Below are 21,910 nucleotides of genomic sequence, written 5' to 3' on the forward strand. Positions count from 1 at the left end.
GTGACGCGAGCGAGGCAGTTGAAGCTTCCCCGGGGCGAAGAGTAGGGAGGAGATCGGAGTCGAAACTCCAGAAGAGACGAAGGTCAAGATGAGGAAGTCAGGAGAACTACTACTACATTCCACTTCACTTCAAGAATGGATGAAAGGCTCAGCGCGACCTGGAGAGACAAAACGACGTCGCTGCCGGCGCCAAAGAGGGCCGCCGCGCTTGCATGCGCCTCGAAGTAGAAGACAGGCGCAGTTCCGCGGGCGGGCGCCGCGAGAGAAAGAGAAAAGCAGAGACACAGGACAAACACGCAAGTGCATATATATGCTGTGTAACCTCTATTCCAAAAACTCGAGAGAGAAAGGTACAGTCTAGAGGAGAAGAAGAAGCAATGGAGAGCGGGCATTAGCCCCGGGGGAGGCTTTCAGAGACGGAGGAGACCCGACAACAAAGGAGACATAAGGTCGTGAGTCCTCACTGATAGGCCGCGGATGCCTCCCCTGCGTATCTCCTGCGAAGCGTCGTCTCTATCCTTCGCTGGACTTCCTCTCTTTCTCGCTCTCGCCTCAAACACGTCCTGAAAACCCCAATAAGCCGATGAACCGCAGGAAGGCGTCGTGTGTCTGTGTGCGGCTTCCTCTCCCCCGAGTGTCGGCGCATCTGCAGCGAGACCAAGGCCTCTTTCCAGCCTCTACACGCAGCAGGTTGCCGCCCTCAACCTGCGGCTCTTCTCTGCCCGTGGGGACGAGCCTAGGCGCGGCAAGATGAAGCTGCGCGCTCACCCGTCGGGCTCCTCACAGCCTGCGTATCCTGCGCCTTCCTCCGCGGACGCCTGCAGGTCAGCCTCTCCCTCGACGTCTTTATCGTCGTCCTTGTCTTTTCCCTCTCTCCTGTTCACGCGGCGACTTCCCTGCCGCCCTCTCGCTCTCTCTTTCCTACCTCTGGTGACCGTCATTCATTCTCTCTGCGCGGCACACGCCCGTCGCTGGAGCCCTGACGGCGCGCGCATTCCGTCCTCCGCCTTCGCCCTCCCGCTTGCATCTCCTGAGCTCTTCGGCTCGAGTCTGCCGTACGGTTCTCCGTCTCCGTCCCTGTCGCCGTCTGCCGCTACCTTTCCTTGCGCCTCTCGTCCCTCGCCTTCGCGCGGCTCATTCACGCCTCTTGCTTCTCTCGAGGCTACGCCTTCAAAAAGTGACGGCGCCTCCGCATCACCGTCCGCTGACCCTTTTGGCTGGCGCCCTTCGCTCTCAGCTTTCCTTGCGCCGGTGGCGCGCCTCGAAGCATCCGCGTCGCCTCACGGCTTCTCGCGCGCGTGCCTGTTGCCGAGACAGTGGCCTTCCTTGCCGCGCAGCGCCTCCGGCTGTTTGACGCAAGCGCCTTCCTGCGCGTCTGCTGTGCGCGCCTTTCCGCGGTCTTTGTCGTCGCTCTCGTCGGCGGCGTCAGTTTCTTCCGGGGCTGCCGGCGCCCTAGACTCTTCGGCGGAGGTCAGCTCCGCGTCCACCGAGGAGAAGGAGGAGACGCATCTTCTTCGGCGATCTGCTGCCCTTCAGCCTCCTTCTTCGGATGCCCCCCCTGCTGCATCTCCTTCTTCTCATCTGTCGCCTGCGTCTACTCAGTCCCCGTCTCCAGGTCGGCAGGAGCCGCAAAAAGAAGACGAGTGCCCAGCTGAAGCGCGGAGCTCCACGCAGGGCGCTCACGCCCTGCGTGCTCGCGCGTGTTTCGTCTCGGATCTCTGCGGCAAGGCTTCACCCGCGATCGCGCATCTGTCGCGCGTCTCGCTGTCTCTGCTGCGCACTTGGGGGGTGGTGACGATGCGGCGCATGGCTGTCGCAGCTTCTCTGCTGTTCCTTGATGCATGCGGCGCGGCGGCAGTGCAGCGGGTTTGGGGCGGCGACGCGTCGCCTCGCGCGTCTCCTTCGTCTTCGCTCGTCTCTGCCTCGCCGAGGACTGCGACCTCCTTCACGCTTCTCCCCACTATAACAGGCGCGTGTTCGCGTCTCGGTTCGCTGGTCCCGTTCTGGCGGTGTGCGGCGCTCGCGCCGGCCTCTGCTTCTGCGCCTCCGGCGGCGCACTCGCGCGCCCTTTCGCGGGTTTCCTCTGTGGCCAAATCACTTGCGGCTTCGCTCGCCTCCTTTTCCGCTGCGCAGGCCTCCTCTGCGCAGAAGCCCGTTTCGCAGGGGAGGTCTCCGCTGGCGCCGACCTGGGGGTGGCAAGCAGCCGCGGCGTGCGTGACTGCAGGGGGCTGGGCGGTTCTTTGCTGGAAGGCAGATCGAGCGCGCCGCCTGCGCGAAGGAGAGCGGGCACACGCGAGCGAAGCGCCTGCAGTCGCTGCCTCAGCCGCGGAGCGGTTGCGAGGGACTTCGGCGACTGCGTCGCAGGCTGCGGGGCGGGCTCCACGCGAGACGCAGGACGAGGTCGGCGCGGGAGCGCCGGGCCGCGAGCGCCAGGAGGCGCGCACAGCAGGCGAACGCGAGGCGGCGTCAGTCCGAGGCGCGGAAGAGGAAAGCAGCCGCCAAGGCGGAGAAAGACAGAGGGGCGACACAGCGGCCGAACCTGAGAGCGACCGCGTCGCGTCGCCCGCCTCGGAAAGCAGCACCTCGGCAGCCACCCTCGGCGCCTTGCCGTCGTCACCTTCCTCGACGAGGCTGGCGCTCTTCGCTCTCCCTGCGGGTGTACATTTAGCTGCGTCTGCTCCGTTCGCGTCTCCTCCGTCTTCGCGTCGGTCTCGCCTCGCTTCTCTCCTTCCTTTCGTCTCCTCGCGGGCGTCTCCTACCGCGTCTCCTTCCTCGCCGGCGGGCGACTCTTTGCCGTCACGTGCGTCCCTGTCCCTCGCTGGCGAGGCACCAGCTACCCCGTCTGCGAGTTGGTTGAGTCGCCTGCGACGCGCATTGCCGACGGAGAGCTTGGTGTATGGTTACATCGGCAGCTCAGCGGCTCAAGCCCAAGTGCAGAGCCTCGTCATCGCCGGGTCCTTCGTTGTCTTCCTCACCCTGAAGGGCGTCGTGTCCTACTTTCTGTGAGTGGACAAGATGGGGTCTAGTCTATCAGGTGGCGTGATCGAACTGCAGATCGGAGCGAGATGGCGAGCCTCAGAAACTAGGGACGCAGAAAGACACGAAACTGGAAATTTACACCCGCCGCGCGCCTGCGCGTGCCAGCCAAGGAGGGCACCACCTCGCACATACATGCAGGCAGCAGAACAGGAAGCAGCATCCGAATGCGAGAAAGTGAATCAGCGACGCGTAGGATGGGTTTGCTTTATTCGGAACGGTGTTTGTGCGCGTTTCGAGCGTCATCCAAATGTCTGATCCTTGAGGTACCCTTCGTAGGTCGGCCTTCAGCGCGTGACCCCTTCGGCGCCTCCGACGCCTTCGTATTGAGGTGTAGCGGTTCAGAGATTACAAATACATTCAGACACAATCCGGATATATGGTGTCACGGCTGGTCGTGGCATGCGCTCTGCTCCAACTCTGGCTCTGTCTGTGCGTGCTGCGGGCCTTGCAGAGAGCGACACCGCGAGCGGCAGCGCGTTGCTGCTGCGCTGGAAGCCTATCGACGGGAAGAGGAGGAGTTCGTCAGGTACGGGCCTAAGGGCAAGCCGAAGCCGTCTCCGCGGCCGCCCGCCGCCTCCTCGCGTTCTCCTGGGTCGCGGCGCTCGCCGCCGCCGCGAGGCGAATATGACTGAAACGAGTTCTCGCCAGGGAAGAGACGGCCATGTATATGTACATCTATATATATACATACATATATATATATATATAAAAGCACACACCTCTGTGGTGTGCCTTTTTGTGATGCCACTGAGTCAGAGTGGAGGGACGCTCCTGGGGCGTTCGAGTATCGGTTGCTACCTCAAGCAGGAGTGCGCGCGACCGCAGAGCGGGCGTTGTGGTCTCAGGCCTGCAGGGCGCAACTGAGGGCAGGTGCCGTGACGGTTCCCAGAACTAGAGCGACAATCTTTTGCAGACCACCTGCCACCATCCTGCATATATATATATATATATATATATATATATTTATACGTGTGTATGTATTTATGTTCCAAGTGGATTCGAGTATATGCGACAGGGGCGTGTGCAGAGTCGTATACCTCTCGAGCAGACGCTGCACGTGGACAAGCGCGTTCTCAGTGTGAGCATACCGTCGTTCGCGTTTTCTGCATCCACGGCCCTACACCCGTATGCGTCGACATAACTGTATATGTATGGACATGTGAAGGTCGCAGTTCAAAGGTTTCCTGTTTACTGGTCTGCGGCAGCAGGCTGAGTTCCCGACTGTGAGAAAGGGGGCGTGAGCCTGCAAGTGGCGAAACGAGAGATCGCTTTTTGGCGCTGTGGCAAGGGCGTCCTCACTGCGCACTCCCTCAGGCCGCCGCGCCCGTAACGGGATGAGCGGACAGCCCGATAAGAGTCGCCATAGTAGTGCACAGAGGTCGCGCTCGTGTTCACAGGAGGAGGCACTCTCCACACAGGATAACGGTGCCATCGCGAACTTTGAAGGGTTCGGCTCTGGGAAGTCCGCACAGAATGTACGAACAAATGCGATGCGGCGGCATTGAACGCCCCGTTTCAGATCCCGTAATATCAATAGCATGTATCTGCGTACATCGATGGCAATTCAAACGACAGTCCCTTTTGAATTTTGTAAGCCCTAGGGTTTCCGTAGTCGTCTCGGAATCTGTTGCTCGCGCTGCCCCCGCACAGTAGGTTTGAACTCAGTTTAGGGTGTGCGCCGCGCCCTGCCGCCTGCGCCTGGAGGCCCGCTTGACCTCAAAGCTGCCTCAGCAGCAGCGGCCTGGAATAAAACCTAAAGCTAAACATCATTGTCACTGAGCCGGCGCCTCGTTCTCGCCTTCGCGATGCTAGCAAACCAGCGAACCACAAAACGAGCGAGGACTGGCACGCCCTCGCGCTTCAGAGAATCTGCACACAGAGAGCCGCAAGGAAAAATAAGTGAGTGCAGAGACAAGCAGTTCGAGAGCCGCAAGGAAAAATAAGTGAGTGCAGAGACAAGCAGTTCGAGTACGAGCGCTGGAGTCCCGCCTCTCGAAGACTCACTGACACACGCGCAAAGGCACTCGAGTAAACGCGTGCTGCCGCCCCTGCCCCCCCTCAGAAAGACACACGGGGGACATGGGAGCAGACAAACACACAGGAGCACCATAGGCACCAGCGGAGACCACAAAAGGGAATTCGAGGTACCAAATGTGTTGCGCCTTTCCCGAATGTCATGCCTGCAGAAGACGCTAGGGCGACATGTCCGTAACCGAAGTCTGTGTGCGATGCCGGCGTCAAGCCTGTTTTCCCACGCTTTCATCTCGCCTCTTTGTGGCTTACGTAGTCAATTATTCCCATTTGCCAGGCCTGCTCAGCAGTCAGAAATGTTCCTTTTCTCATTAGCGCAAGCAGTGCGTCGGCGCAAGAGCCCGCCTCGCCGAGGCCCTCCGCGTCTCCGCGACCTCCTTGCTCACGCTCGTCCCGCCGATCCTTGCCTCTCTCGTCCTCGCCGCTGTATTGCCCTGGCTCGAGGCCGCGCGGGCTGCCTGTGACGCCTGGAAAGCTCCCGATCGCGTCCTCTTTCCCTGAAGCAGCTGCCTCGCCTAGATTCGCCGTGACCCCCCCCGCAGCTTCACGTGAGCCTTCCCATCGCGCGAGGCTGGCAGTCTTCACATGCAGCGCCCTCTGAACCTCCGCCGGGTGGCGGCGTCCGCTAGACAGCACAGCAGCCAAGAGCTCAGCTTGGAAGCGCTGCCCCGCGAGAATCGCCCGCGCGCGCTCCCGCAGCTCGCGCGCCGTCCCGCGGCCGAGACTCACGCGCGGAAAGCGGAGCGCGATGCTGCGGCAAAGGGAGCAGGGAACGACGAGTTTGGCCGCACTTCTGATTCGCCAGGACAAGATGGAAACGGCATCTCATATATATATATATGTGCATATATATATCGCAGTTTCCTTGAATAGCTTCAGAGACACAGGCAGCCGATAGACAATGCACGCCTGCACGATGTCTAGATATATCCTAGCTCCTCGCCAGTCTTGCCCGCGCACTCATCTCGGCTCTCGCAGGACGTAAGCATGTCGTGTGGAGAAAGAGGGTCGCTCCAGCCAAAATCAAGGCAGACGCAGCCGGCTACCGACGACTGGATGGGTCGTCTCTGTCTAGCCTTCTGAATGAATTTCGCGCTCAACTTTGGACTACAAACATCTACGTCGTCCAGCCCACTCCTGCACCTCTCTCAAGTTGTCACCTGCCTGAATTCGACAGGAGTGTTCTGGTTTCAGAGTTCTCTCTCACCTCGTATTCCGGGTCGCCGCGCGAGCGCCCGGGGCTCCGCAGGCGAGCAGCAGCGCCGCCGTCCCCCACGCGCGGCCCATCGCGACCGTCGCCAGCGAGGGCCTGAGGCCTGCGGCGACCGGCGCAGCGCAGCCCCGCGGCGGAGCCTCCGCGGCTGGAGATAGAGGCGGCGGCAACTGCAAGAGGAGACGACCGCGGAGGAGAGCCACAGCCGCCTGCCAGTCCGAGTCAAATGGCGACACGAGGCTCCCATCTAGAAGCGACTCGCTGCCTGCGAACACACACGGCAGAAATCAGCCAGCGGCCAGGAGACAACGCGTGCAACTCGACCACATCCATGTGAGTCCTGGCGAGGCAGAGCGGGCGAAGTTCAAAGCGACATACGGACGCCAGGAGTGCTCACGCTCCGCAGATGGCGATGCGCACATCAGGGATAGCTGAAGGCGACGGAGGAGAGTCTGCCGGGGCCACTCGCGAGTACGCCGCACGTCCCGCGTGAAGCCACTGACTAGCCCGCAGGCGAGGCATCCCCCATTCATCTTCTCACTTCAAACGGGGGAGTTGGCGTCCCCTTTAGGAGCCAGTAGTCTGCGTCTGAGACGTCATTCTCAAGCCTGCTCGAGCCATATTCCCGCCTCGTCTATGTGCACCTATGTGCTCTGATCCCTTCTCGTCCCGTCGTCGTCGCGTTATCCTATATCTCGCTGATGAATACTGATGAGACCGCTTTATGCACGCTGCTACGGACCATAGTCGCAGCTGAGTAATAGTTTTCTTCCAGCGTCTACGACAATCGTCTGCGTGACCTGCGTCAGGCTTCAATCTCTGCGTCCTCCACGCGCCGCCCAGTCTCCGCGGCCTCCAACCTCCCTTGGACGCACTTACCTGAGGAGTTGATGCAGAGGCAGAGCGGCAGACCCGAGCCGTCAGTCTGCAGCGCGAGAAGCTCCTGCGCGAGCGCCTCGCCAGCAGCAGGTGTAAAGGCCGAGCCAAAGTGGATGAACCTGAAACGAAACAACGCGGACGAGGAAACGAGAATGAAACCGCAGCCGACCGCTTACCGCGCGCTCGCCTCGAGCGAGCCCTATGCCGTCGAGGCGCACGCGCTTCCTTCACGGCGGCGCCAGCTGTGTTCTGACTTAGACTCCCGTACGCCAACCTGCGGCTCAGTGCGCTCCAGCCTTTAGGTCTGAGGCTCTCTCCTGCCACGAAAGTGCGTGTTCATGGGTTTCAGTGCTGACGCTAGGAAGTATACTCGATACATCTGGACACGTTCAGTCAAATGGCATGATCGCTCGTTGAAAAAAGGGACATGCTAGCTCCTGGAGTCCTGGAGGTTGGAGTTAGTTGTTCGTCTCGCCGACAGTCCCCGCCTGCACACGCGTCACAACATGTGCAACGCGTGCACAGGCTTCGAGGCGAATAGGCGTGTTCCATATAGCTCTCTCGCGAGTAGAGAATCCCCCCGTTGCAGAGCGCGCCCACCGGTTTTCGGGAATCCCCAGGGCGTCAGTGAAGCGTCTCACGCCGCCCCAGGCGTCGTGCGTGGCCGCCGCGACCTCCTCCTCCGCCTCTGCAGCTTGTGCAGCTCCGCAGAGGCTCGTGCTTCCTCCCTTGCTCGCCTGCAGCACAACACGATGTTACAGATAGGGATGTAGATAGGTAGATGGAAAGACAGGTGGAGATGGAGATAGAGAAAAGGGCAACGCGCAGTTCAAGCCGCCAGCAAAGGCCTATCGATAGGAGGAACGTCGCTTTACGCGGAGCCAGGATCCGCAGAGAGATGCATGCACGCTGCCCTTCAAACAGTCGCCATGACGCCTACATGGCACGCTGTAGGAGGTCTGAGCCGCGGCGCGGTCCCAGAAAACCTGGAGTCTCTTCGCGCTCCACGCCGCGTGCGCAGGGGTGTTAGACAGCGTGCTGGAAGCGGCCTCCCAGGGCGGAGAGAGCACGCCGCCAATGCGCAAACGGAATTCCGAGTTGACACGCAGGGAGCCGGACGCAGAGGCGGGCTCAGACGTCCCGGCACACGCGAAAAGGCAGACCGAGGAGAGAAGGAAGGGAGGACAAAAGCGGAGACAGAAAGAAGTCGCCGGCGACGCGCGGGGCGCCGAGGCAGAGAGGACAGTGATGCAGGCGGAGACAGCAGGGCGGGCGGCGGGAGAAGGCCTTGGTGTGCAGCATCGAAGCCCCGTCCGGAGGAGACTGTGGAGAAAGGAAAGTGTTGGCGAGAAGACGAGATAAGCAGAGATGAGGAGCTCGCAGCGACGGAGAAAAAGCAAAGTGCAAGGAGCGTGAGCGGCCGCCAGAGCGCGGGGGAGCGACCACACATCATTGTTTTGAGAGGAGAGCGAATTCAGCCATGGCGACAGGCCCGCGCGGCGCGGTGAAGCAAAAACTCGGCGAAAAAAATGAGAAAATCGACGAAAAGTGGGGAGGAGAAATTCGGAACGAAAGAGAAGAAGATAAAGGACCGTAACGCCCACCGGGCGGACTGGATCTTGGATCAACTGGAGAAGCCAGTGCAGAGTCGATGCTTTCGAGGAGCGCGGGAACAGCCACGAGAGCCAGAAGCCAGACAGGACAGTCAGAGTCGACAAGCGAGGAGGCTGCAAAGACGAGGGCTAGGGCAGAAAAAAGAAGGAGCTCCAGTCCCAGTGATAAGAAAACGAGAAAGGAAACCCTCAGGACGAGGTCATTTCCCTTTCTTCCAGTGGCAGCACACACGTCGTCTCTCGGGAATCATGGAGCGGGGTTAACTCTGGCAGAAAAGCTGCACAAGACCATAAGACTGTGAAATTAGACATGAGAAAAAGAGATAATTCGGCTGTGTAGGGACAGAAAACACAAGCATTCCGCGTTTAAAACTGAAAATCACTGCGCAGAGACACGCGGTGTCTTGTCGCGTCGATGAGACACGCCAAGCGAGCGACGGCGGGCCTTGCCTGTGTGCATGCGCAGAAGGAAAAACACATTTTTCGATTTATCTCCACAGGAACTGCCGATGAGGCGAACAGAAGCCGAAAGAAGCCCTTCGTTTATTCGCAGCGGATCTGTGTGAACTTGAAATGGATCGTTCACTTTGTCTCCCTCAACAGGCGCATATCGCCTCCTCGCCTGAGGTGTAAGTGACAACCAGACGCACCGCCTTTCATGTTTGTTTCTGTCTCTTAAGGTCCGAAAATCGCCAACCTTTGTGTCGCTATGGTCTTTTCGTAATCATGTGCTGCCGGTGTGCAGTGTCGACTTCCGCGTTTTTTTGCCTCGACTTGTGTTCCAAAACTCGGATTTCGGGCGTATATATTACGTATGTATGTATACGCCGCTCGCCTATATAGGTCGACTTCCGCATCAGTCTTACCAAGCGTTGCTTTCCTTCTTCCGGGTGCAGCCGACGGTGTCTGTCTGTGCCCGAAATCGCCAGCGTAGGCGCTCAATGGAGAAGGATCTCGGGGCATTTCCCAGGAGAGGCGCATGACGAACGCGGGAGCAGATACAACGAGCTGGCGCATGCGAGGCGACGGAAAGCTCACCAGAGTTCACGAAGAAGGAGGAGCTTCTTGCAGGCCAGGTGGGCGGGGGGGGCACCAGCTCAGGTCCGTCTTGAAAAAGTATTTTTCGCGACTGCAGCTACGCAGCGCGACTGAGAGAATCGCGTTGAGAGCCGAAAACGTTTGAAACGTCACACTCGCCTGGAGACTGGAGACCGGGACGCTTTTATCCTCGATGCCCTCAAAATCTGCAGACAAAGTTTAGCACGATGGCGCCAGGGTGGTGTCTACGTGCGTCTGACTCAACCTGGGAAAACGGATGTTTACGAGCATGCGACAGCGGCATCCCAGACAAGGGAGTCAGCGAGGCCGAACGCGAGCGAGTCACTGAAGAAGAAATGATGATGTCGAGTTCACCTGGCAACGCAGGTGAAGCGCACGCCTCTCCTTGCACACGAGGAGTGGGACGGCAGAGACGCAGATCTGAACATCGTTTCAGCCTGTTTTCTCCATCCGCTGTCCAGGCTACGGCTCGCTCTCGGGTCTTGCCGTCCCGTTTGCCTTCGCCAGCCGCTTCGTCGTCCTCGTTTCCTACTTCACGATCCTGCTCCCTGCCCTCTTGTTTCGCCTCTTCTTCTGGCGTGCCTCGTTTCTTGGGTTCTGTGGATTCCTCTTACGTTGCGATGGTGCCTCCGTCTCGTGTCTCAGCTCCCTCCTGCTGTCATGCGATTCCTCCGTGTCTCTCGGGGCGCTGCGCACCCGCAGCAGGCTGCGCGCGTCTCGGGTTTTCGGCTCACAAAAGCCTGAGTCGCCGGCGCGGCGTCGCGCAGCGTAGTGTGCTCAGTCTGCTGGTAGTACTAGCAGTTGTCTCGCCTGATTTCTCGCCTTTCGCTGCGCGTCGCGCGGCCTCGCCGTCCCCGGAATCGCCCTGGCCGCATGCGCTTTATTCTTCTGCTCGCTTCTCGTTCTCAAGTCCTTCGCGTATCGACTTGCCTCGTTCTGCTCTTCTCGTCTCGCCTGCCAAGGCCTCCTTGTGTGTAGTTTCGCCCGCGAGGCATCTCTCTGCGCCTGCTGGCGCCTCGTGGAGTCGTCTCCGCCTTGCCTCTTCTCCTCCTTCGCTTTTCCTTTCGGCTGCTTGTTCCAGCACGCAAATGCCTTCCGCGGACGCAAAGACCATGTCCTATGCTGCGACTTCCCTCGCAAACTTGTCGTCTTCTCGCTGGCATCCTTCGCGCGCGACGCCGCCGCACACGCCTTCGGCTTTGCCTTCTGCGAGCCGTCGCAGCCGCCCTGAGCCTTCGCCTCCGCTGCGGGCCTTCGGCGGGCTTTTCTCTGGTGTCTCTTCTCCCCCTCAGCGTCGTCGCCTCTGGCGTCCCTGCGAGGTCGCTGTGCCCGCGCTCTCTCTCGGCTTTTCTTCCCCTTTGAGCGATCTGCGGCCTCAGGCGAGCCGCCTGCGGACTCTGCGTTTGGAGTGCTCCCGCGGCTGCTCCTTGGCGCCGTGAAGAAGCAAGCGACGCTGATAAAAGACGCGAAAACGCTGTACAACGCGTCGCGCATCTTGCTCTCTCGTTTCGCGGAGGCGGCCAACACGCGCCTGGCAGACCTTGGCCTCGCACTTCGCCCGGTGATTCATCTTCTCCTCCTTCACCACCAGCCTCTCTTCCTCGCAGCCGCGCATCTCATCAGGTAGGGGGCAGCGACAGGCGAGAAAGGACGGCCTGCTCGGCTCGAGTGCTGGCGATGCATCACCCTAGGAACGCCGGCAGTGGCGTTTCGCTCACGCGTATCCTAAACTGGATACATCTTTGGCTCCTGTGGCGCGTCCTCTGCGGCGACGTGAGGCAGGGTTTCGTGTATCGACCCGTGTCCGGGAGCTCTGGCTGTCGCTCGTCGCCCTTCAGAGGCGTCTGCGTTGTTCTTGGTGCTTCTCTCGACGACATAGCCCTGACATGGCCTGCCTTCAATGCTGTATAGGCTAGCAGTTCGCGGGGCTCCTGTTTCTGCACCCTGCGCGGCGCTGATTGCTTTTGCTTATTGTCTCCGTGCTGACGGCTCCGAGTGTCTCCGCCTCCGCCTTCGAGAGGCGTGCACATGGCGCTTCCCGCAGAGCTTCTTTCTCCTCTTTCTCTCGTTCCGCTCTCCGCTGAGCTCTCCGATCAGAGTTCGCGTCCGCGGCTTGGAGGCGCCTTGTGGGTTCCACGTGTGCCCCCCCTGCCCTCTTCCTACGTGTAGGTTTTCGATGCCGGGTGTGAGCTTGGATCGGCTGCGTTGTTTCTGAAGATGCGTTGCCTTCAGATTTTTTAAAATTCTGCTCTACCTGCGCTACCTTTTTGACTGGCTCCCGCAAGTCAACCCTCACCTGCCGCCCTTCACGTTCGTCTACCGCGCGACAGATGCCTACATCTCTATCTTCACGGTGGGAAGTCGTGAGATTCAGCGGGTTTTTCTGCGTTTCAGTCGCAGCGCCATGCCGGAAAGAATGGATTCGGGGACTTGTGGGCGAGCGGAGTAGCCTTGGCAAGAGCAGCGAATTCACGGGCGGGACAGGAGGCCGACAAAGTGCGACGTCGTCTCTCCTCTTTGCAGGCGCCGAGCCATATGCCGGCTGTGGCTGTCTGTAGACGCTGCACACGGCAGCCAGAGATGTGAGTCGACCTTGCTAAGTTTGCCCGTCTGCTGCGTTTCTCCCTTCTTGATATCTGGTGCACTCGATGGTCGTGTGTCTCCTTCATTTATATATACTCCTATATATTTACAGGGTACTGGGTTATATGTACATCATATTTACCAAATACATATGAATATATACGTCGTTTTTGTTTCATACAGGTATGTAGATTGCATGTTGCCACATGGGCATCTGCCTCGTGAGACTCAAGCTCGTTTTCGGTTTGTTTTTCTTCGCAGCGCTTCGTGCCCTCTATCGCGTCCATGGATCTCTCTGGCTTCGCGGCTTGGGGCGTGCTAGAGATGACTGAGAACTCCCTCGCGCGACTGATCGCCACATTCGAGTAGCGCGGGGGATGTGCCGCGTCCGCCACAGCCACGCAGTCTCCGCGGCAGAAACGACGCCGCCAGCGCTGAACAGAGCGCCCGCTCTCTGCGTCACCTCGCCACTTTTGACGCGAAGCTCGTTCATCCTAAAAAAGGAAAAAATCCGCTGTGGAATCCAGGCGCGGACGCGACCCAACGAAGCGCCCACCGCCATGCATACGCGATGCTGGCGATCGCGCACGGCCGATCTGAGCGGTGCGTTTTGATTCAGTGCGGTTCTTCTCTCTTATGGAGCTCGTCGCGTTGACTCTACCGTGCCTGCGCGGGAAGCGGACAGAATCCGCGACGCGAGAGCTCTCAAGAGTCGCCCTCGTTGATCCTCTATTCCTTCCTCGGTTGCCGTCTTCAGTGTACGTACAGCCTCGGGCAACCCGCTTCCTAGTTTTTCCTCGAAGTGTTTTCTTCTTTCGGAGCGTGTGACGCCCCACAAGACGCTTTTTGTGCTCCATGAAAACTAGTGAATATTACATACATTTTTCCCTTCAAAGATATATATGTACGAGCAGCGCCGCGTTCTCGCGCTGCGACGAAGTGGTTTTTTAAAATGAAAACGGGAGTGGGCATTCCATAGAAAAACGCATACACATCTGGTGCTGCCGGAGGAGGCGAGCCGAAACATCGGAAAAAATCGTCTTCAGAAGAAAGGGAACGCACACAAAAGAAGCTCCCCGAGCAAATTGAGTCCATCACAACGCGTTTGCTCGCACGAAACCGCCACCGTCGGCGCTAGACACAGTAGAAAAAAAACCGCAAAAAATCAGCAAAGCATACAAAAGCGAGAAGGAGCAATGCATTGAGGAATACGCGGCGAGGTGGCACGCCTAGACAGCGGAACGCCTCCTGGAATTCGTAGCGCACGACTTTGGCGCCGCGTTTGCTCACTTTATCGGCCCTTTGCTCGGGAGTTCGCTCTCCTTGCTCTCCGTTTCCCTTGTCTCGTCTCTTTTTCTTCTTCTCGCCACTGACAGGTTCTTCAGCTCCAATTCTTCAGGCTGTCGCAGGGCTCAACGCCGCCGCTTGCAGCCGCCTTACCCACGTCTTCGCTCGGAGTTTTCCCTCTCCACTGCTTCTCAACCTCGCCTGCTGTTTCACGGGTCCTAGCCCCCCCTTCGCTGTTGCAGTGCCCTTCGGCAACTGAAACGCGCAAGCAGCAGTTCTCGGATCTACCGCCGTCAGCGCGTCTCGCGTTTCTTGCTCCGCCTCATCCTCGTTCATGGCATGCTTGCGTTTTCCCTCCCTTTGGACTCCACCCGATATTTCCTCACTCTTTTTCGGCCTTGCCTCGGTCTCCTGTTTAGGGTCTAGGGTTCGGCCTCGGATTCTGGGGAGTTTTGTTATTTTCCCCAGTTAGTTGTCGCCTTCAGAGGCCAGCGGCCTGTGGCGCAGCTGCGCTGAGGCTGCCGCCACCGAGGCGCGTCAGTTCATCGAGGAAATCACAAGGCGCGACAAAGTCCGTCGATCCGTACAGGATCTGAAAAAACGATGCAGAGAACACGAATACAATGAGCTGCATACGCGAGGCTAGTCGCTCGAAGCACGGCCGTCACCAACAGACGCAGGTCGCATGAAAAGAAAAAGAGAAGCGAGGCCGGCGCCGCCCGTCGCGAGTATTCTTGAGCCCGCAAGAAAGGGAAAGATAAATCGATGTTGCATGCAGCGTAAATTCATCCATACGCCCTGAAGTCGAAACGCGGAAACCCAAAACACTCGCGACTCAGGTTTCACGAGGCGCCAGCCTCACTTGCGCGGCAACCAGGGCTTCCCCCCAGAGTCTGACACTCCTAGAGTCGCGCAGCTCGACGGTGCGAAAAACTTGAAAATCTACAACAAAGGAGAAGAATAGACTCGGTGAACGCGGCAGGGAGGCAGTCCCAAGAAGGTCGTCCTACCGGTTTCTGTGTTTTTTGAGCAAGCTCGCGGAGCGCCGCAGCCTCCACAAACGAGCCTCCCCCGACGACAAAGGCGATCGCCTGGCGGAAGGGCGCGCGCAGAGTCGGCGGCAGGGAATTCGGAGACACCGCCGGTGCACCAGTCGCGTCTCTCTGGAGAAACAGGAAAGGATAAAAATGAAAAAAACAGAGACGCACACAAGTCGGTAAGCCGGCAGCGCCCCCGAGCGAACGGAGGCACATGCGCACGTGCAGGTCTATCTTTGCCCAGGATTAGCGACCTGCGAATACAAGTCAATGTGCGAAAGTGGTGAGAAAAGCAAACGGGGCGTCCACGGAGACGCAGCGAGACACGTCGATCCGAAGACGAGATCATAGAGATGCTACGATATCGAAGCTGGCTTGAGGAAAACGTTAAACCACAAACCCTAAATGTAAGATATAGAGAGATATGGAAATAGACCTCGTGATATGTAAATATATAAATCTCGACGAGGAGAGAGAAGTACGCAAAGATATACAGGTCGAGATTGAAAACAACGACTGTAGAAATGGGGGGCAGAGCTTCGTGCCCTTGACGCTAATCCTGAGTGGCTGGATAGACAGACGAAGAATTCAGAATATCTCGATGGATATGAGCGTTATGAACCCACTCGGGGATCTACGTAAATGAAGTTCGGCTCCTCCTTGTTCTCCAATAACGTCCCGACGACTTGTGCTATCGGCAAAGTCTTCTTGACCGGCAACAAATTCCGCACGCCCTGAATTTACAACGCCATCCGCCAATTCACCACATGCACGCGTGGATATGCATATATGCATATATATATATATATTTATTTATATGCACACATGCATATAGACCAATATACTTGGAGGCCTCAGAAACCCGCAGACAGTCATCGGGCTGTTGTGACAGACGCGCGTAAAAAAATACAGACAGGCACGAACACGAAGCCTGAAGTACGTCTGCGAATGCGTAATCGGTTGATACGCGTAAGGCTGGAATAGATATTCATTCTTTAAAGAATAGGAATATATATAGATGTATACACGTAGAGGGCGAGGCTAAGGTCCCTAGGTCCCTAGACGCCCGCGCCTATGGGACTACGGGTTCACATAGGCGCACCCACGTATATATATATATATATATATATATATATATGAGAGAGAAAAAGGTGGAGAAGACACACAGGAAGCCACGTTCTTCGAGACACGGGAAACGCTAAGCAGAGGCACAGAAAATAGAAACACGTATATAAGAAGTTTGTGTGGTGCAGGCCCTGATTTTCGCGAACAGATACTGCCCAGTCGTCCTCATTTCTCAGGGCTTGAAGAAGGAGTCACCTGAAGGAGGCCACGACCTTTGTCAAAGAATTTCGTGCCCAGTGCCGCAGCAGCGGCCTGGGCGCTTTGTCCTCCCGCGCTTCCGCCGCCAGCCCCGGGCGCCGCCGAGACGCCTGGAGTCTGGAGAGCTCGAAAGCTCTGAAAAAAAGAAAAAAAAAGAAAAAAAAGAAGAGTAGCCGGAAGCGCACCCCTCGCTAGAGGGAACCTGGCCGCAGCGCTGCCGAAGGAGCGAAGGAAGCGAGTCGAGGGCCTGACCTCAATGCGACAAGGAAGGACGTCGCGTAGGCAGCGTCTCGAGCGATTCCCCAACTTCGAGGCTGCATCCAAGTCCGCGTTCCCCCTTCTCTAGTCACCATCATTTTTTTCTCGTTTTCCATAAAAACGAATTTGCTAGCAAATGGGTATGAAAACCATACCCACTGTTACACTCACATGTAGAATACGTATTTCTAAACAAGGCGCACCTGCTGGAGACGGAGGAAATCGAGCGCCGCGGTGGAAATTCCGCCTGTTTCCTGCCGAAGCATCTCCTCCAGCTGCTGCATCTGCTGTTGAGGGAGAGAGGCTGAACGCGATAGACACAAACGAAACAAGAAAGCCAAAGATCGATGCCGCCGAAATAGAATCTGTCACCCGCGAGCAAAGATGCGGCGGCGCGCGCGGCCTCGAGGCTGCTGCCTTGGCGCAGCACCCAACACTGAAGCCTTGGATGCATGCCAGACAGAGAGACCGAAAGGCAGAGATAGATAGGACGAAGGCAGATAGATATAGGTGAACAGTGTACAGATATAGAGAGATATACAGAGAAACAGATACGTCTATCAACAGGAGACAATCTGCGACACAGAGGTAGAGGCACATCTCCAGATATGCCTATCCACACATTAGTCTTTGCACAGCTTTGGCATGCACTCCCGCGCGGCGAAGTCACACTTGCACAGCGATGGCAGACCTCAGACAGGCCCAACAGAGGCCGATGTCGCGGTCGCCCTGGGGCTCACGCCTGCTGAGGAAGAGCGCCATGAGGAGACGCAGCTTGTCGAGGGCAGTGCCCGGCGCGCCGCGGTGGATCATCTTTTTCGCGTTGGCGACCGCCTCGACTTCTCGATCTGAGTCAAAGTTTTGCTCGGTCTCGAAGAAGCCGTCGAGCCCCCGCGCCTTGATGTGGTTCACGAGGGCAGTCGCGATGCTTGTGTGCGCGTCCAGCGAGCGCTTCTTCTCAGTCAGGCGAGGCAGCGCGCTCACAGCCGTCATGATGCCCTGCGCAGACCCTGAAAAAAAACTCGGAACATCAAACACCAAAAGAACAACGTCCACGCAAGCGTCGTGCGCAGGCCGCGCCTACCCCGTCACGCGTGCAACTCCAGCGAAGCTCTAAACCCTGAATCCCAAACGACTGTCGCCGGAGGCAGCCAGGAGCGACAGTGCCGCGAGGCAACGATGCGGGACGCTCACAAAAAGTGTCGAGCGCGATAAAGAGCACATCAAACACAACGCGCGCAATCCGCATGCGGAAGGCGCTCCCAACGGCGTAGCGCGCAGCTTCTGATTTCTGGATTCTGCCTTACCGCATGCGTCGAGCGGGTCGAGGGCAGCACTCGCGCCGCCCTGCTGCGAGTTGATTTCTTGCAGCTTCGCGTTGTACGCGGCGAGGCTGTCGCTAACGGCCAGCGCCGCGTCGGGGAAGGGAGAGCCGCAGTGTTCCTGCCAAAACTGGTCGCGCCTGAAGGGAGAAAGCGCAAAAGTCTGCACTGCAGCCACGCAAATTCTCCTGCTTTCTCGGGTTGAGGTCGGGGTTAGGGTCACTGCCGCAGCTCTCCCGCGCGGCATCGACGTTCGAGCGAAACGCGCAACTGAAACGCACACACAGCCCGGTCGCGCCTCGCCCTACTCCAAGCGCAACAGGCGTCTACGCAGACATGGAGAGAGAGCAACGCCTCGCGACCGCAGCCCTCCGCTCCCCTCCCCCCCCCGCCCCCCCCCCCCCCCATCGCAGAGCGATCGAAGGAGCTAGCCGGGAGCAAAGAAGAAAGCGGTGTCGCACGGAGAAGAAGGGTCGCGCACAGAAACGCAGACGCGACGCGGAGACTTCTCGGTTGGCTTTCGCGTTTCGAAGCCTTTCACTTACACTTCCAAGTCGTAGGTCTTCACCCCGCGCGGCGGGAGGCCGGCGTCGAAGTCCTTGTCCTCCATCGGCACAGTGACGCGGTTTAGCCTGGTAACGAAAAACAGTTCATTTATGAGTGAAGGCGATATGCTCAGAGAAGACCTCGAGAGAGAGCGGCTCTTTTTCCGCGGCCCCCAGACCGCTGCAAATGCCAGCGACATAGACACCGCAGAGACAGGCGCCGCGAGGCGACTGCAGACGCGAAAAGTGTCGGGGGTGCCCTCTAGCCAGAAACGGAAGACGACCACGGGATGCTGAGTCGCTGTCTGTCACCGCTTACCGCAGGCCCAGGAGATCGTGGATCAGAGGCTGGTAGAGCCACGTGTGCCGAATCATGACGGAGAGGTCGAACTCGCGGTCCTGCGGGAAAAATTGGAAGAAAATAGAGAAAAAACATGGCCGCCGGCCTCGACGCGAACAAGATCCTAACGCAACAGGGCCAGCAACGCAGCGGAAGGGCCTGCCTCTCCCGGCGCGACAGCAAAGGACAGTCAGCGCGGGCGAGAAGCGGACGACTGAGCGTGTGTTTTAAGGTTTAGGGTTTACGAGGAGGAAGGAGAAGGAGACGCGGGGGGAGCCACGAGCACGCATGCGATCGCCCATCAAGCGAGCATCCAAAAGACAAGGCCGCGCTTCGTGAAAACAGCAACGCGAGCAAACCAAGGAGGCAGTTCTGGGCTCGACTTACGAGAAGAATCAGCAGCGGTCGATGCAGCGAAGAGGGCGCCTGCCCAAATATTTGCGCGTGGACGTTCTGCGGAAGAGTCGCGAGCCTCTCCTGTAGAAAGACAGACGAACGAGACGAAACGCCCAATGCGCCAAGGTCTGGAAACCAAAGATTTCGAGCGCATCTCAAGGGTATTCAATCCGTATGCGCAGAGACAGGTTGCCACCTTGTGGACATGGCTGTCTAGAGTGAGACAGAGAGGAGCTGTCAAGCCGAGCGACTGACTCGGTAGTAAACCTCAAAAGAGAATCCAGCAAATGCATGTCGACACGCTTACGAGCGCACACAGGTTGGTATACACACCCACATATATATATATATATATATATATATATATATATATACTAAATCCCAGACCGTAAACCCTATATATATACATACGTTGGCGTTCTTATGCCAAGAAAAAACACGCGAGCCCTGCAATCCGTGAGCAAATCTCGCATTCGGTACCTGGAGCTTCATGGCGATGTTTCGTGCAGGCGACGAGGGAGCGCCAGGGCAGCGAATCACCGGCACGACGCCTGAAAAAACCAAAATGAAAACAAAACCAAAGAATCACCTGCAGGGCCCCCGACGGCGCATCCACCACCTCACAAAAACCTTCTGCCCAGGCCCAAGGTCGCACACTGCCGCAGGTTTCTAGCTTCTTTTCGTGCCTTTTCCGCCCTCCTTTGACGGTAAATGTCAACCGAGAGAGCGGCGCGTCCTACCGAGGGTCGCGATGACGCAGAAGAGCCCGCTGACGGCGACGTCCATGGCCTTCTCAATCTGAAGACAGCAGCAGCGCGCGGCGCAAGGTGAACAAACAAAACAGAAAACAAGATGGAACCCAAAAATGTTCCGGACAGCAGCGCAGGCGACGCGTAAGAGCAGTGTCGAGGGCGCACATGAGACGGTCCACTATAAAGCAGAAGAACGTGAACAAACTATCTGCAATTAGGCGGCCACAAAGAGAGTATAGGAATCCCTGTAGCTACAGATGTAACTAGACGGAGACGACTCAGCACGCTCTTGAAGAGAGACAGAGCTTTAGACGCAATTGAAGCCCGATATCTGTGTGCGCCCACACGCTTTCACTACACAGAGATCACGCATACGCGACAACGTAGTCTGTTAGAGACGCCTCCACTGTCTATATAAAAAACAGTTCAAGCAACACAAATAGCTACCCTTGCACGTGTGCACGCGTTCGCAATATAGATATATATGTGCATATTTATATATAAGTACATATATGTGCAGATACATATCTATATATATCAGTACATATGTGTGTTTCTATGGACGGGAACATGATACCTGAGCGCGCTTCGCACTCACCTGAGCGTCGGATGACCCGCCGTTCAGCAGGGAGTAGATCCCTGGTTTGTTGAGAGAAAACTCGCTCGGCGACAGGCACACGTAGTCCACGTAGCGATCCACGACGGAGACAACTTGCGAAACCATGCCCTGCAAAGAAGATCAGCGGACGCGGAATCGACTGTAAACATGCCGGCGGCGTGAATAATATCGCGCAGAGGCATACTCGATAATGCGAAGAATCCAAGACAATACGAAAACAAAAACTGCGCTGGCGAATGTCCGCGGGAGTGGATTCGGTCGAAGCTCAGGAACCTCAAGTACCCGCGCAGGCCCTAACTCGATTCAGACCCACCCCCTACCCGCCACCCAGCGCCCGCATTCACTCCAAGGCAGACAAACCTACATACATATCCATATAAATATAGACTGGAAGCACGGGATTCGTGACATTTCTCATGGGCAGCGCATGCGTGGATGTGCCTCGATAGAAAAGTACGTAAACGTGTCTGCGACGTGTCTGCAGAAGAGCCCTCTGCGTACCGCCTCAACGGCGCCCCTGGCGAGGAGCTGCATGAGGTCGTCAGAGAGGCGATCGGTGAAGTTGAAGAAGTAAAATGCATAGAGTTTCTGCTGAAGCTCCTCCAAGAGACGCTGAACAGTCTCCTCCGTCGGCGAAACCAAGTAGACCGCGGGAGCCTCAGCCACCGTCGAGCGCTGAGACTTCAGCGGAAGATGAAGCGTCACGCCTTGCCGGCGCAGCATCCCGACCTGCCGAAAGGAGCGCAGACGCACAAGCGCGCAATGCCCACGCCCTGGCATCCCTCTCTGCGGAGCGAGGCGCAGCTCTCTAACGCCCCTGCAAGCGTCTGTGGATGCATGCATGCATACACAAAGCTATACATATAGATGCAGATACAGAAAGAAATATAGATATACATGCATGGTTACAGATACATATGTTTGCGTGAGCATATGTATAGATGCTTCGCTGACAAGAACGGCGGGGGAGCGCACGAAAGGCGTCACCGCAACTGCCGCGGGTAGAACACGAGACCATCGACGCTCAAGAGCTAAAGACATAGGGATATCTCTTTATATTGATGCATGGAGAGACCGGCAGCGTGAGGCCGCAGAGGGAGAGAGAGCTTCAGAGAGAACGCAGTCTGAGGCATGTCGCAAGCGACGCAGGTCGCCCCGCGTCGCTCCTATTTAGGGTGTAGGGTCTATTCTACACACGCGGCGCGAGCGCCCCTGGCTCGGCGGAGCACACGCAACTCTCGAGAGAGCGATTTGAACGCCAGACGCAGGCGCGGGCAGCGGGGACGAGAGACAGGGAAGAGGCCACACAAGCCATCACAGCTGGCTGCCTGCGGCTTCTCACAGTCATCAGCGGCGCGAGGAGGTCCTTCGCTACGTCATCGAAGACGAGGATCTTCCACGCAGTGGAGGCTTGCGGCAGCGTCGACGCGATCTGCGGAGAATGGGCACCCGGTTGCGCGAGCGTCCGCTGAGAAGCGAGCGCCAGCATGGCTTGAATGGCGGCTGTTTGCCGCTCCTGCAGGTTCAGCGACATCGTCAGCTCGCAAAAAAAGACGAGAAAAAAAGGAGACGACAGCAGCCCGGAGAGCAGAGCGGACGCGCACTGATACACCA

At 57.8% G+C, this 21,910-nt stretch overlaps 4 protein-coding genes across 4 annotated transcripts; 2 read left to right on the plus strand and 2 right to left on the minus strand.

The window, feature by feature from the left end:
- Window positions 1-750: 750 nt before the first annotated feature.
- Window positions 751-3,671, plus strand: BESB_047030 (uncharacterized protein; the record flags this gene model as incomplete). The annotated part of the gene is made up of 2 exons (XM_029363154.1): window positions 751-3,002; window positions 3,491-3,671. 2 exons carry the CDS (start codon window positions 751-753, stop codon window positions 3,669-3,671), a joined length of 2,433 nt encoding a protein of 810 aa, XP_029220520.1.
- A 1,627-nt stretch (window positions 3,672-5,298) lies between these two features.
- On the minus strand, window positions 5,299-9,792 carry BESB_047040 (uncharacterized protein; the record flags this gene model as incomplete). Its single annotated transcript, XM_029363155.1, has 6 exons — window positions 5,299-5,821; window positions 6,278-6,548; window positions 7,163-7,281; window positions 7,763-7,899; window positions 8,792-8,889; window positions 9,642-9,792. 6 exons carry the CDS (start codon window positions 9,790-9,792, stop codon window positions 5,299-5,301), a joined length of 1,299 nt encoding a protein of 432 aa, XP_029220521.1.
- Window positions 9,793-10,040: 248 nt separating this feature from the next.
- On the plus strand, window positions 10,041-12,786 carry BESB_047050 (uncharacterized protein; the record flags this gene model as incomplete). The annotated part of the gene is made up of 4 exons (XM_029363156.1): window positions 10,041-10,200; window positions 11,127-11,457; window positions 12,067-12,187; window positions 12,679-12,786. 4 exons carry the CDS (start codon window positions 10,041-10,043, stop codon window positions 12,784-12,786), a joined length of 720 nt encoding a protein of 239 aa, XP_029220522.1.
- A 1,399-nt stretch (window positions 12,787-14,185) lies between these two features.
- BESB_047060 (Sec1 family protein) lies at window positions 14,186-21,830 on the minus strand (the record flags this gene model as incomplete). The annotated part of the gene is made up of 15 exons (XM_029363157.1): window positions 14,186-14,296; window positions 14,715-14,867; window positions 15,368-15,475; window positions 16,062-16,199; window positions 16,526-16,626; window positions 17,063-17,332; window positions 17,630-17,784; window positions 18,190-18,276; window positions 18,509-18,588; window positions 18,917-19,006; window positions 19,406-19,476; window positions 19,666-19,723; window positions 20,276-20,404; window positions 20,798-21,025; window positions 21,639-21,830. 15 exons carry the CDS (start codon window positions 21,828-21,830, stop codon window positions 14,186-14,188), a joined length of 1,971 nt encoding a protein of 656 aa, XP_029220523.1.
- Between the last annotated feature and the right edge of the window lie 80 nt (window positions 21,831-21,910).

Source organism: Besnoitia besnoiti, chromosome III (genome assembly GCF_002563875.1).
Source record: "Besnoitia besnoiti strain Bb-Ger1 chromosome III, whole genome shotgun sequence".
Lineage (NCBI taxonomy): Eukaryota > Apicomplexa > Conoidasida > Eucoccidiorida > Sarcocystidae > Besnoitia > Besnoitia besnoiti.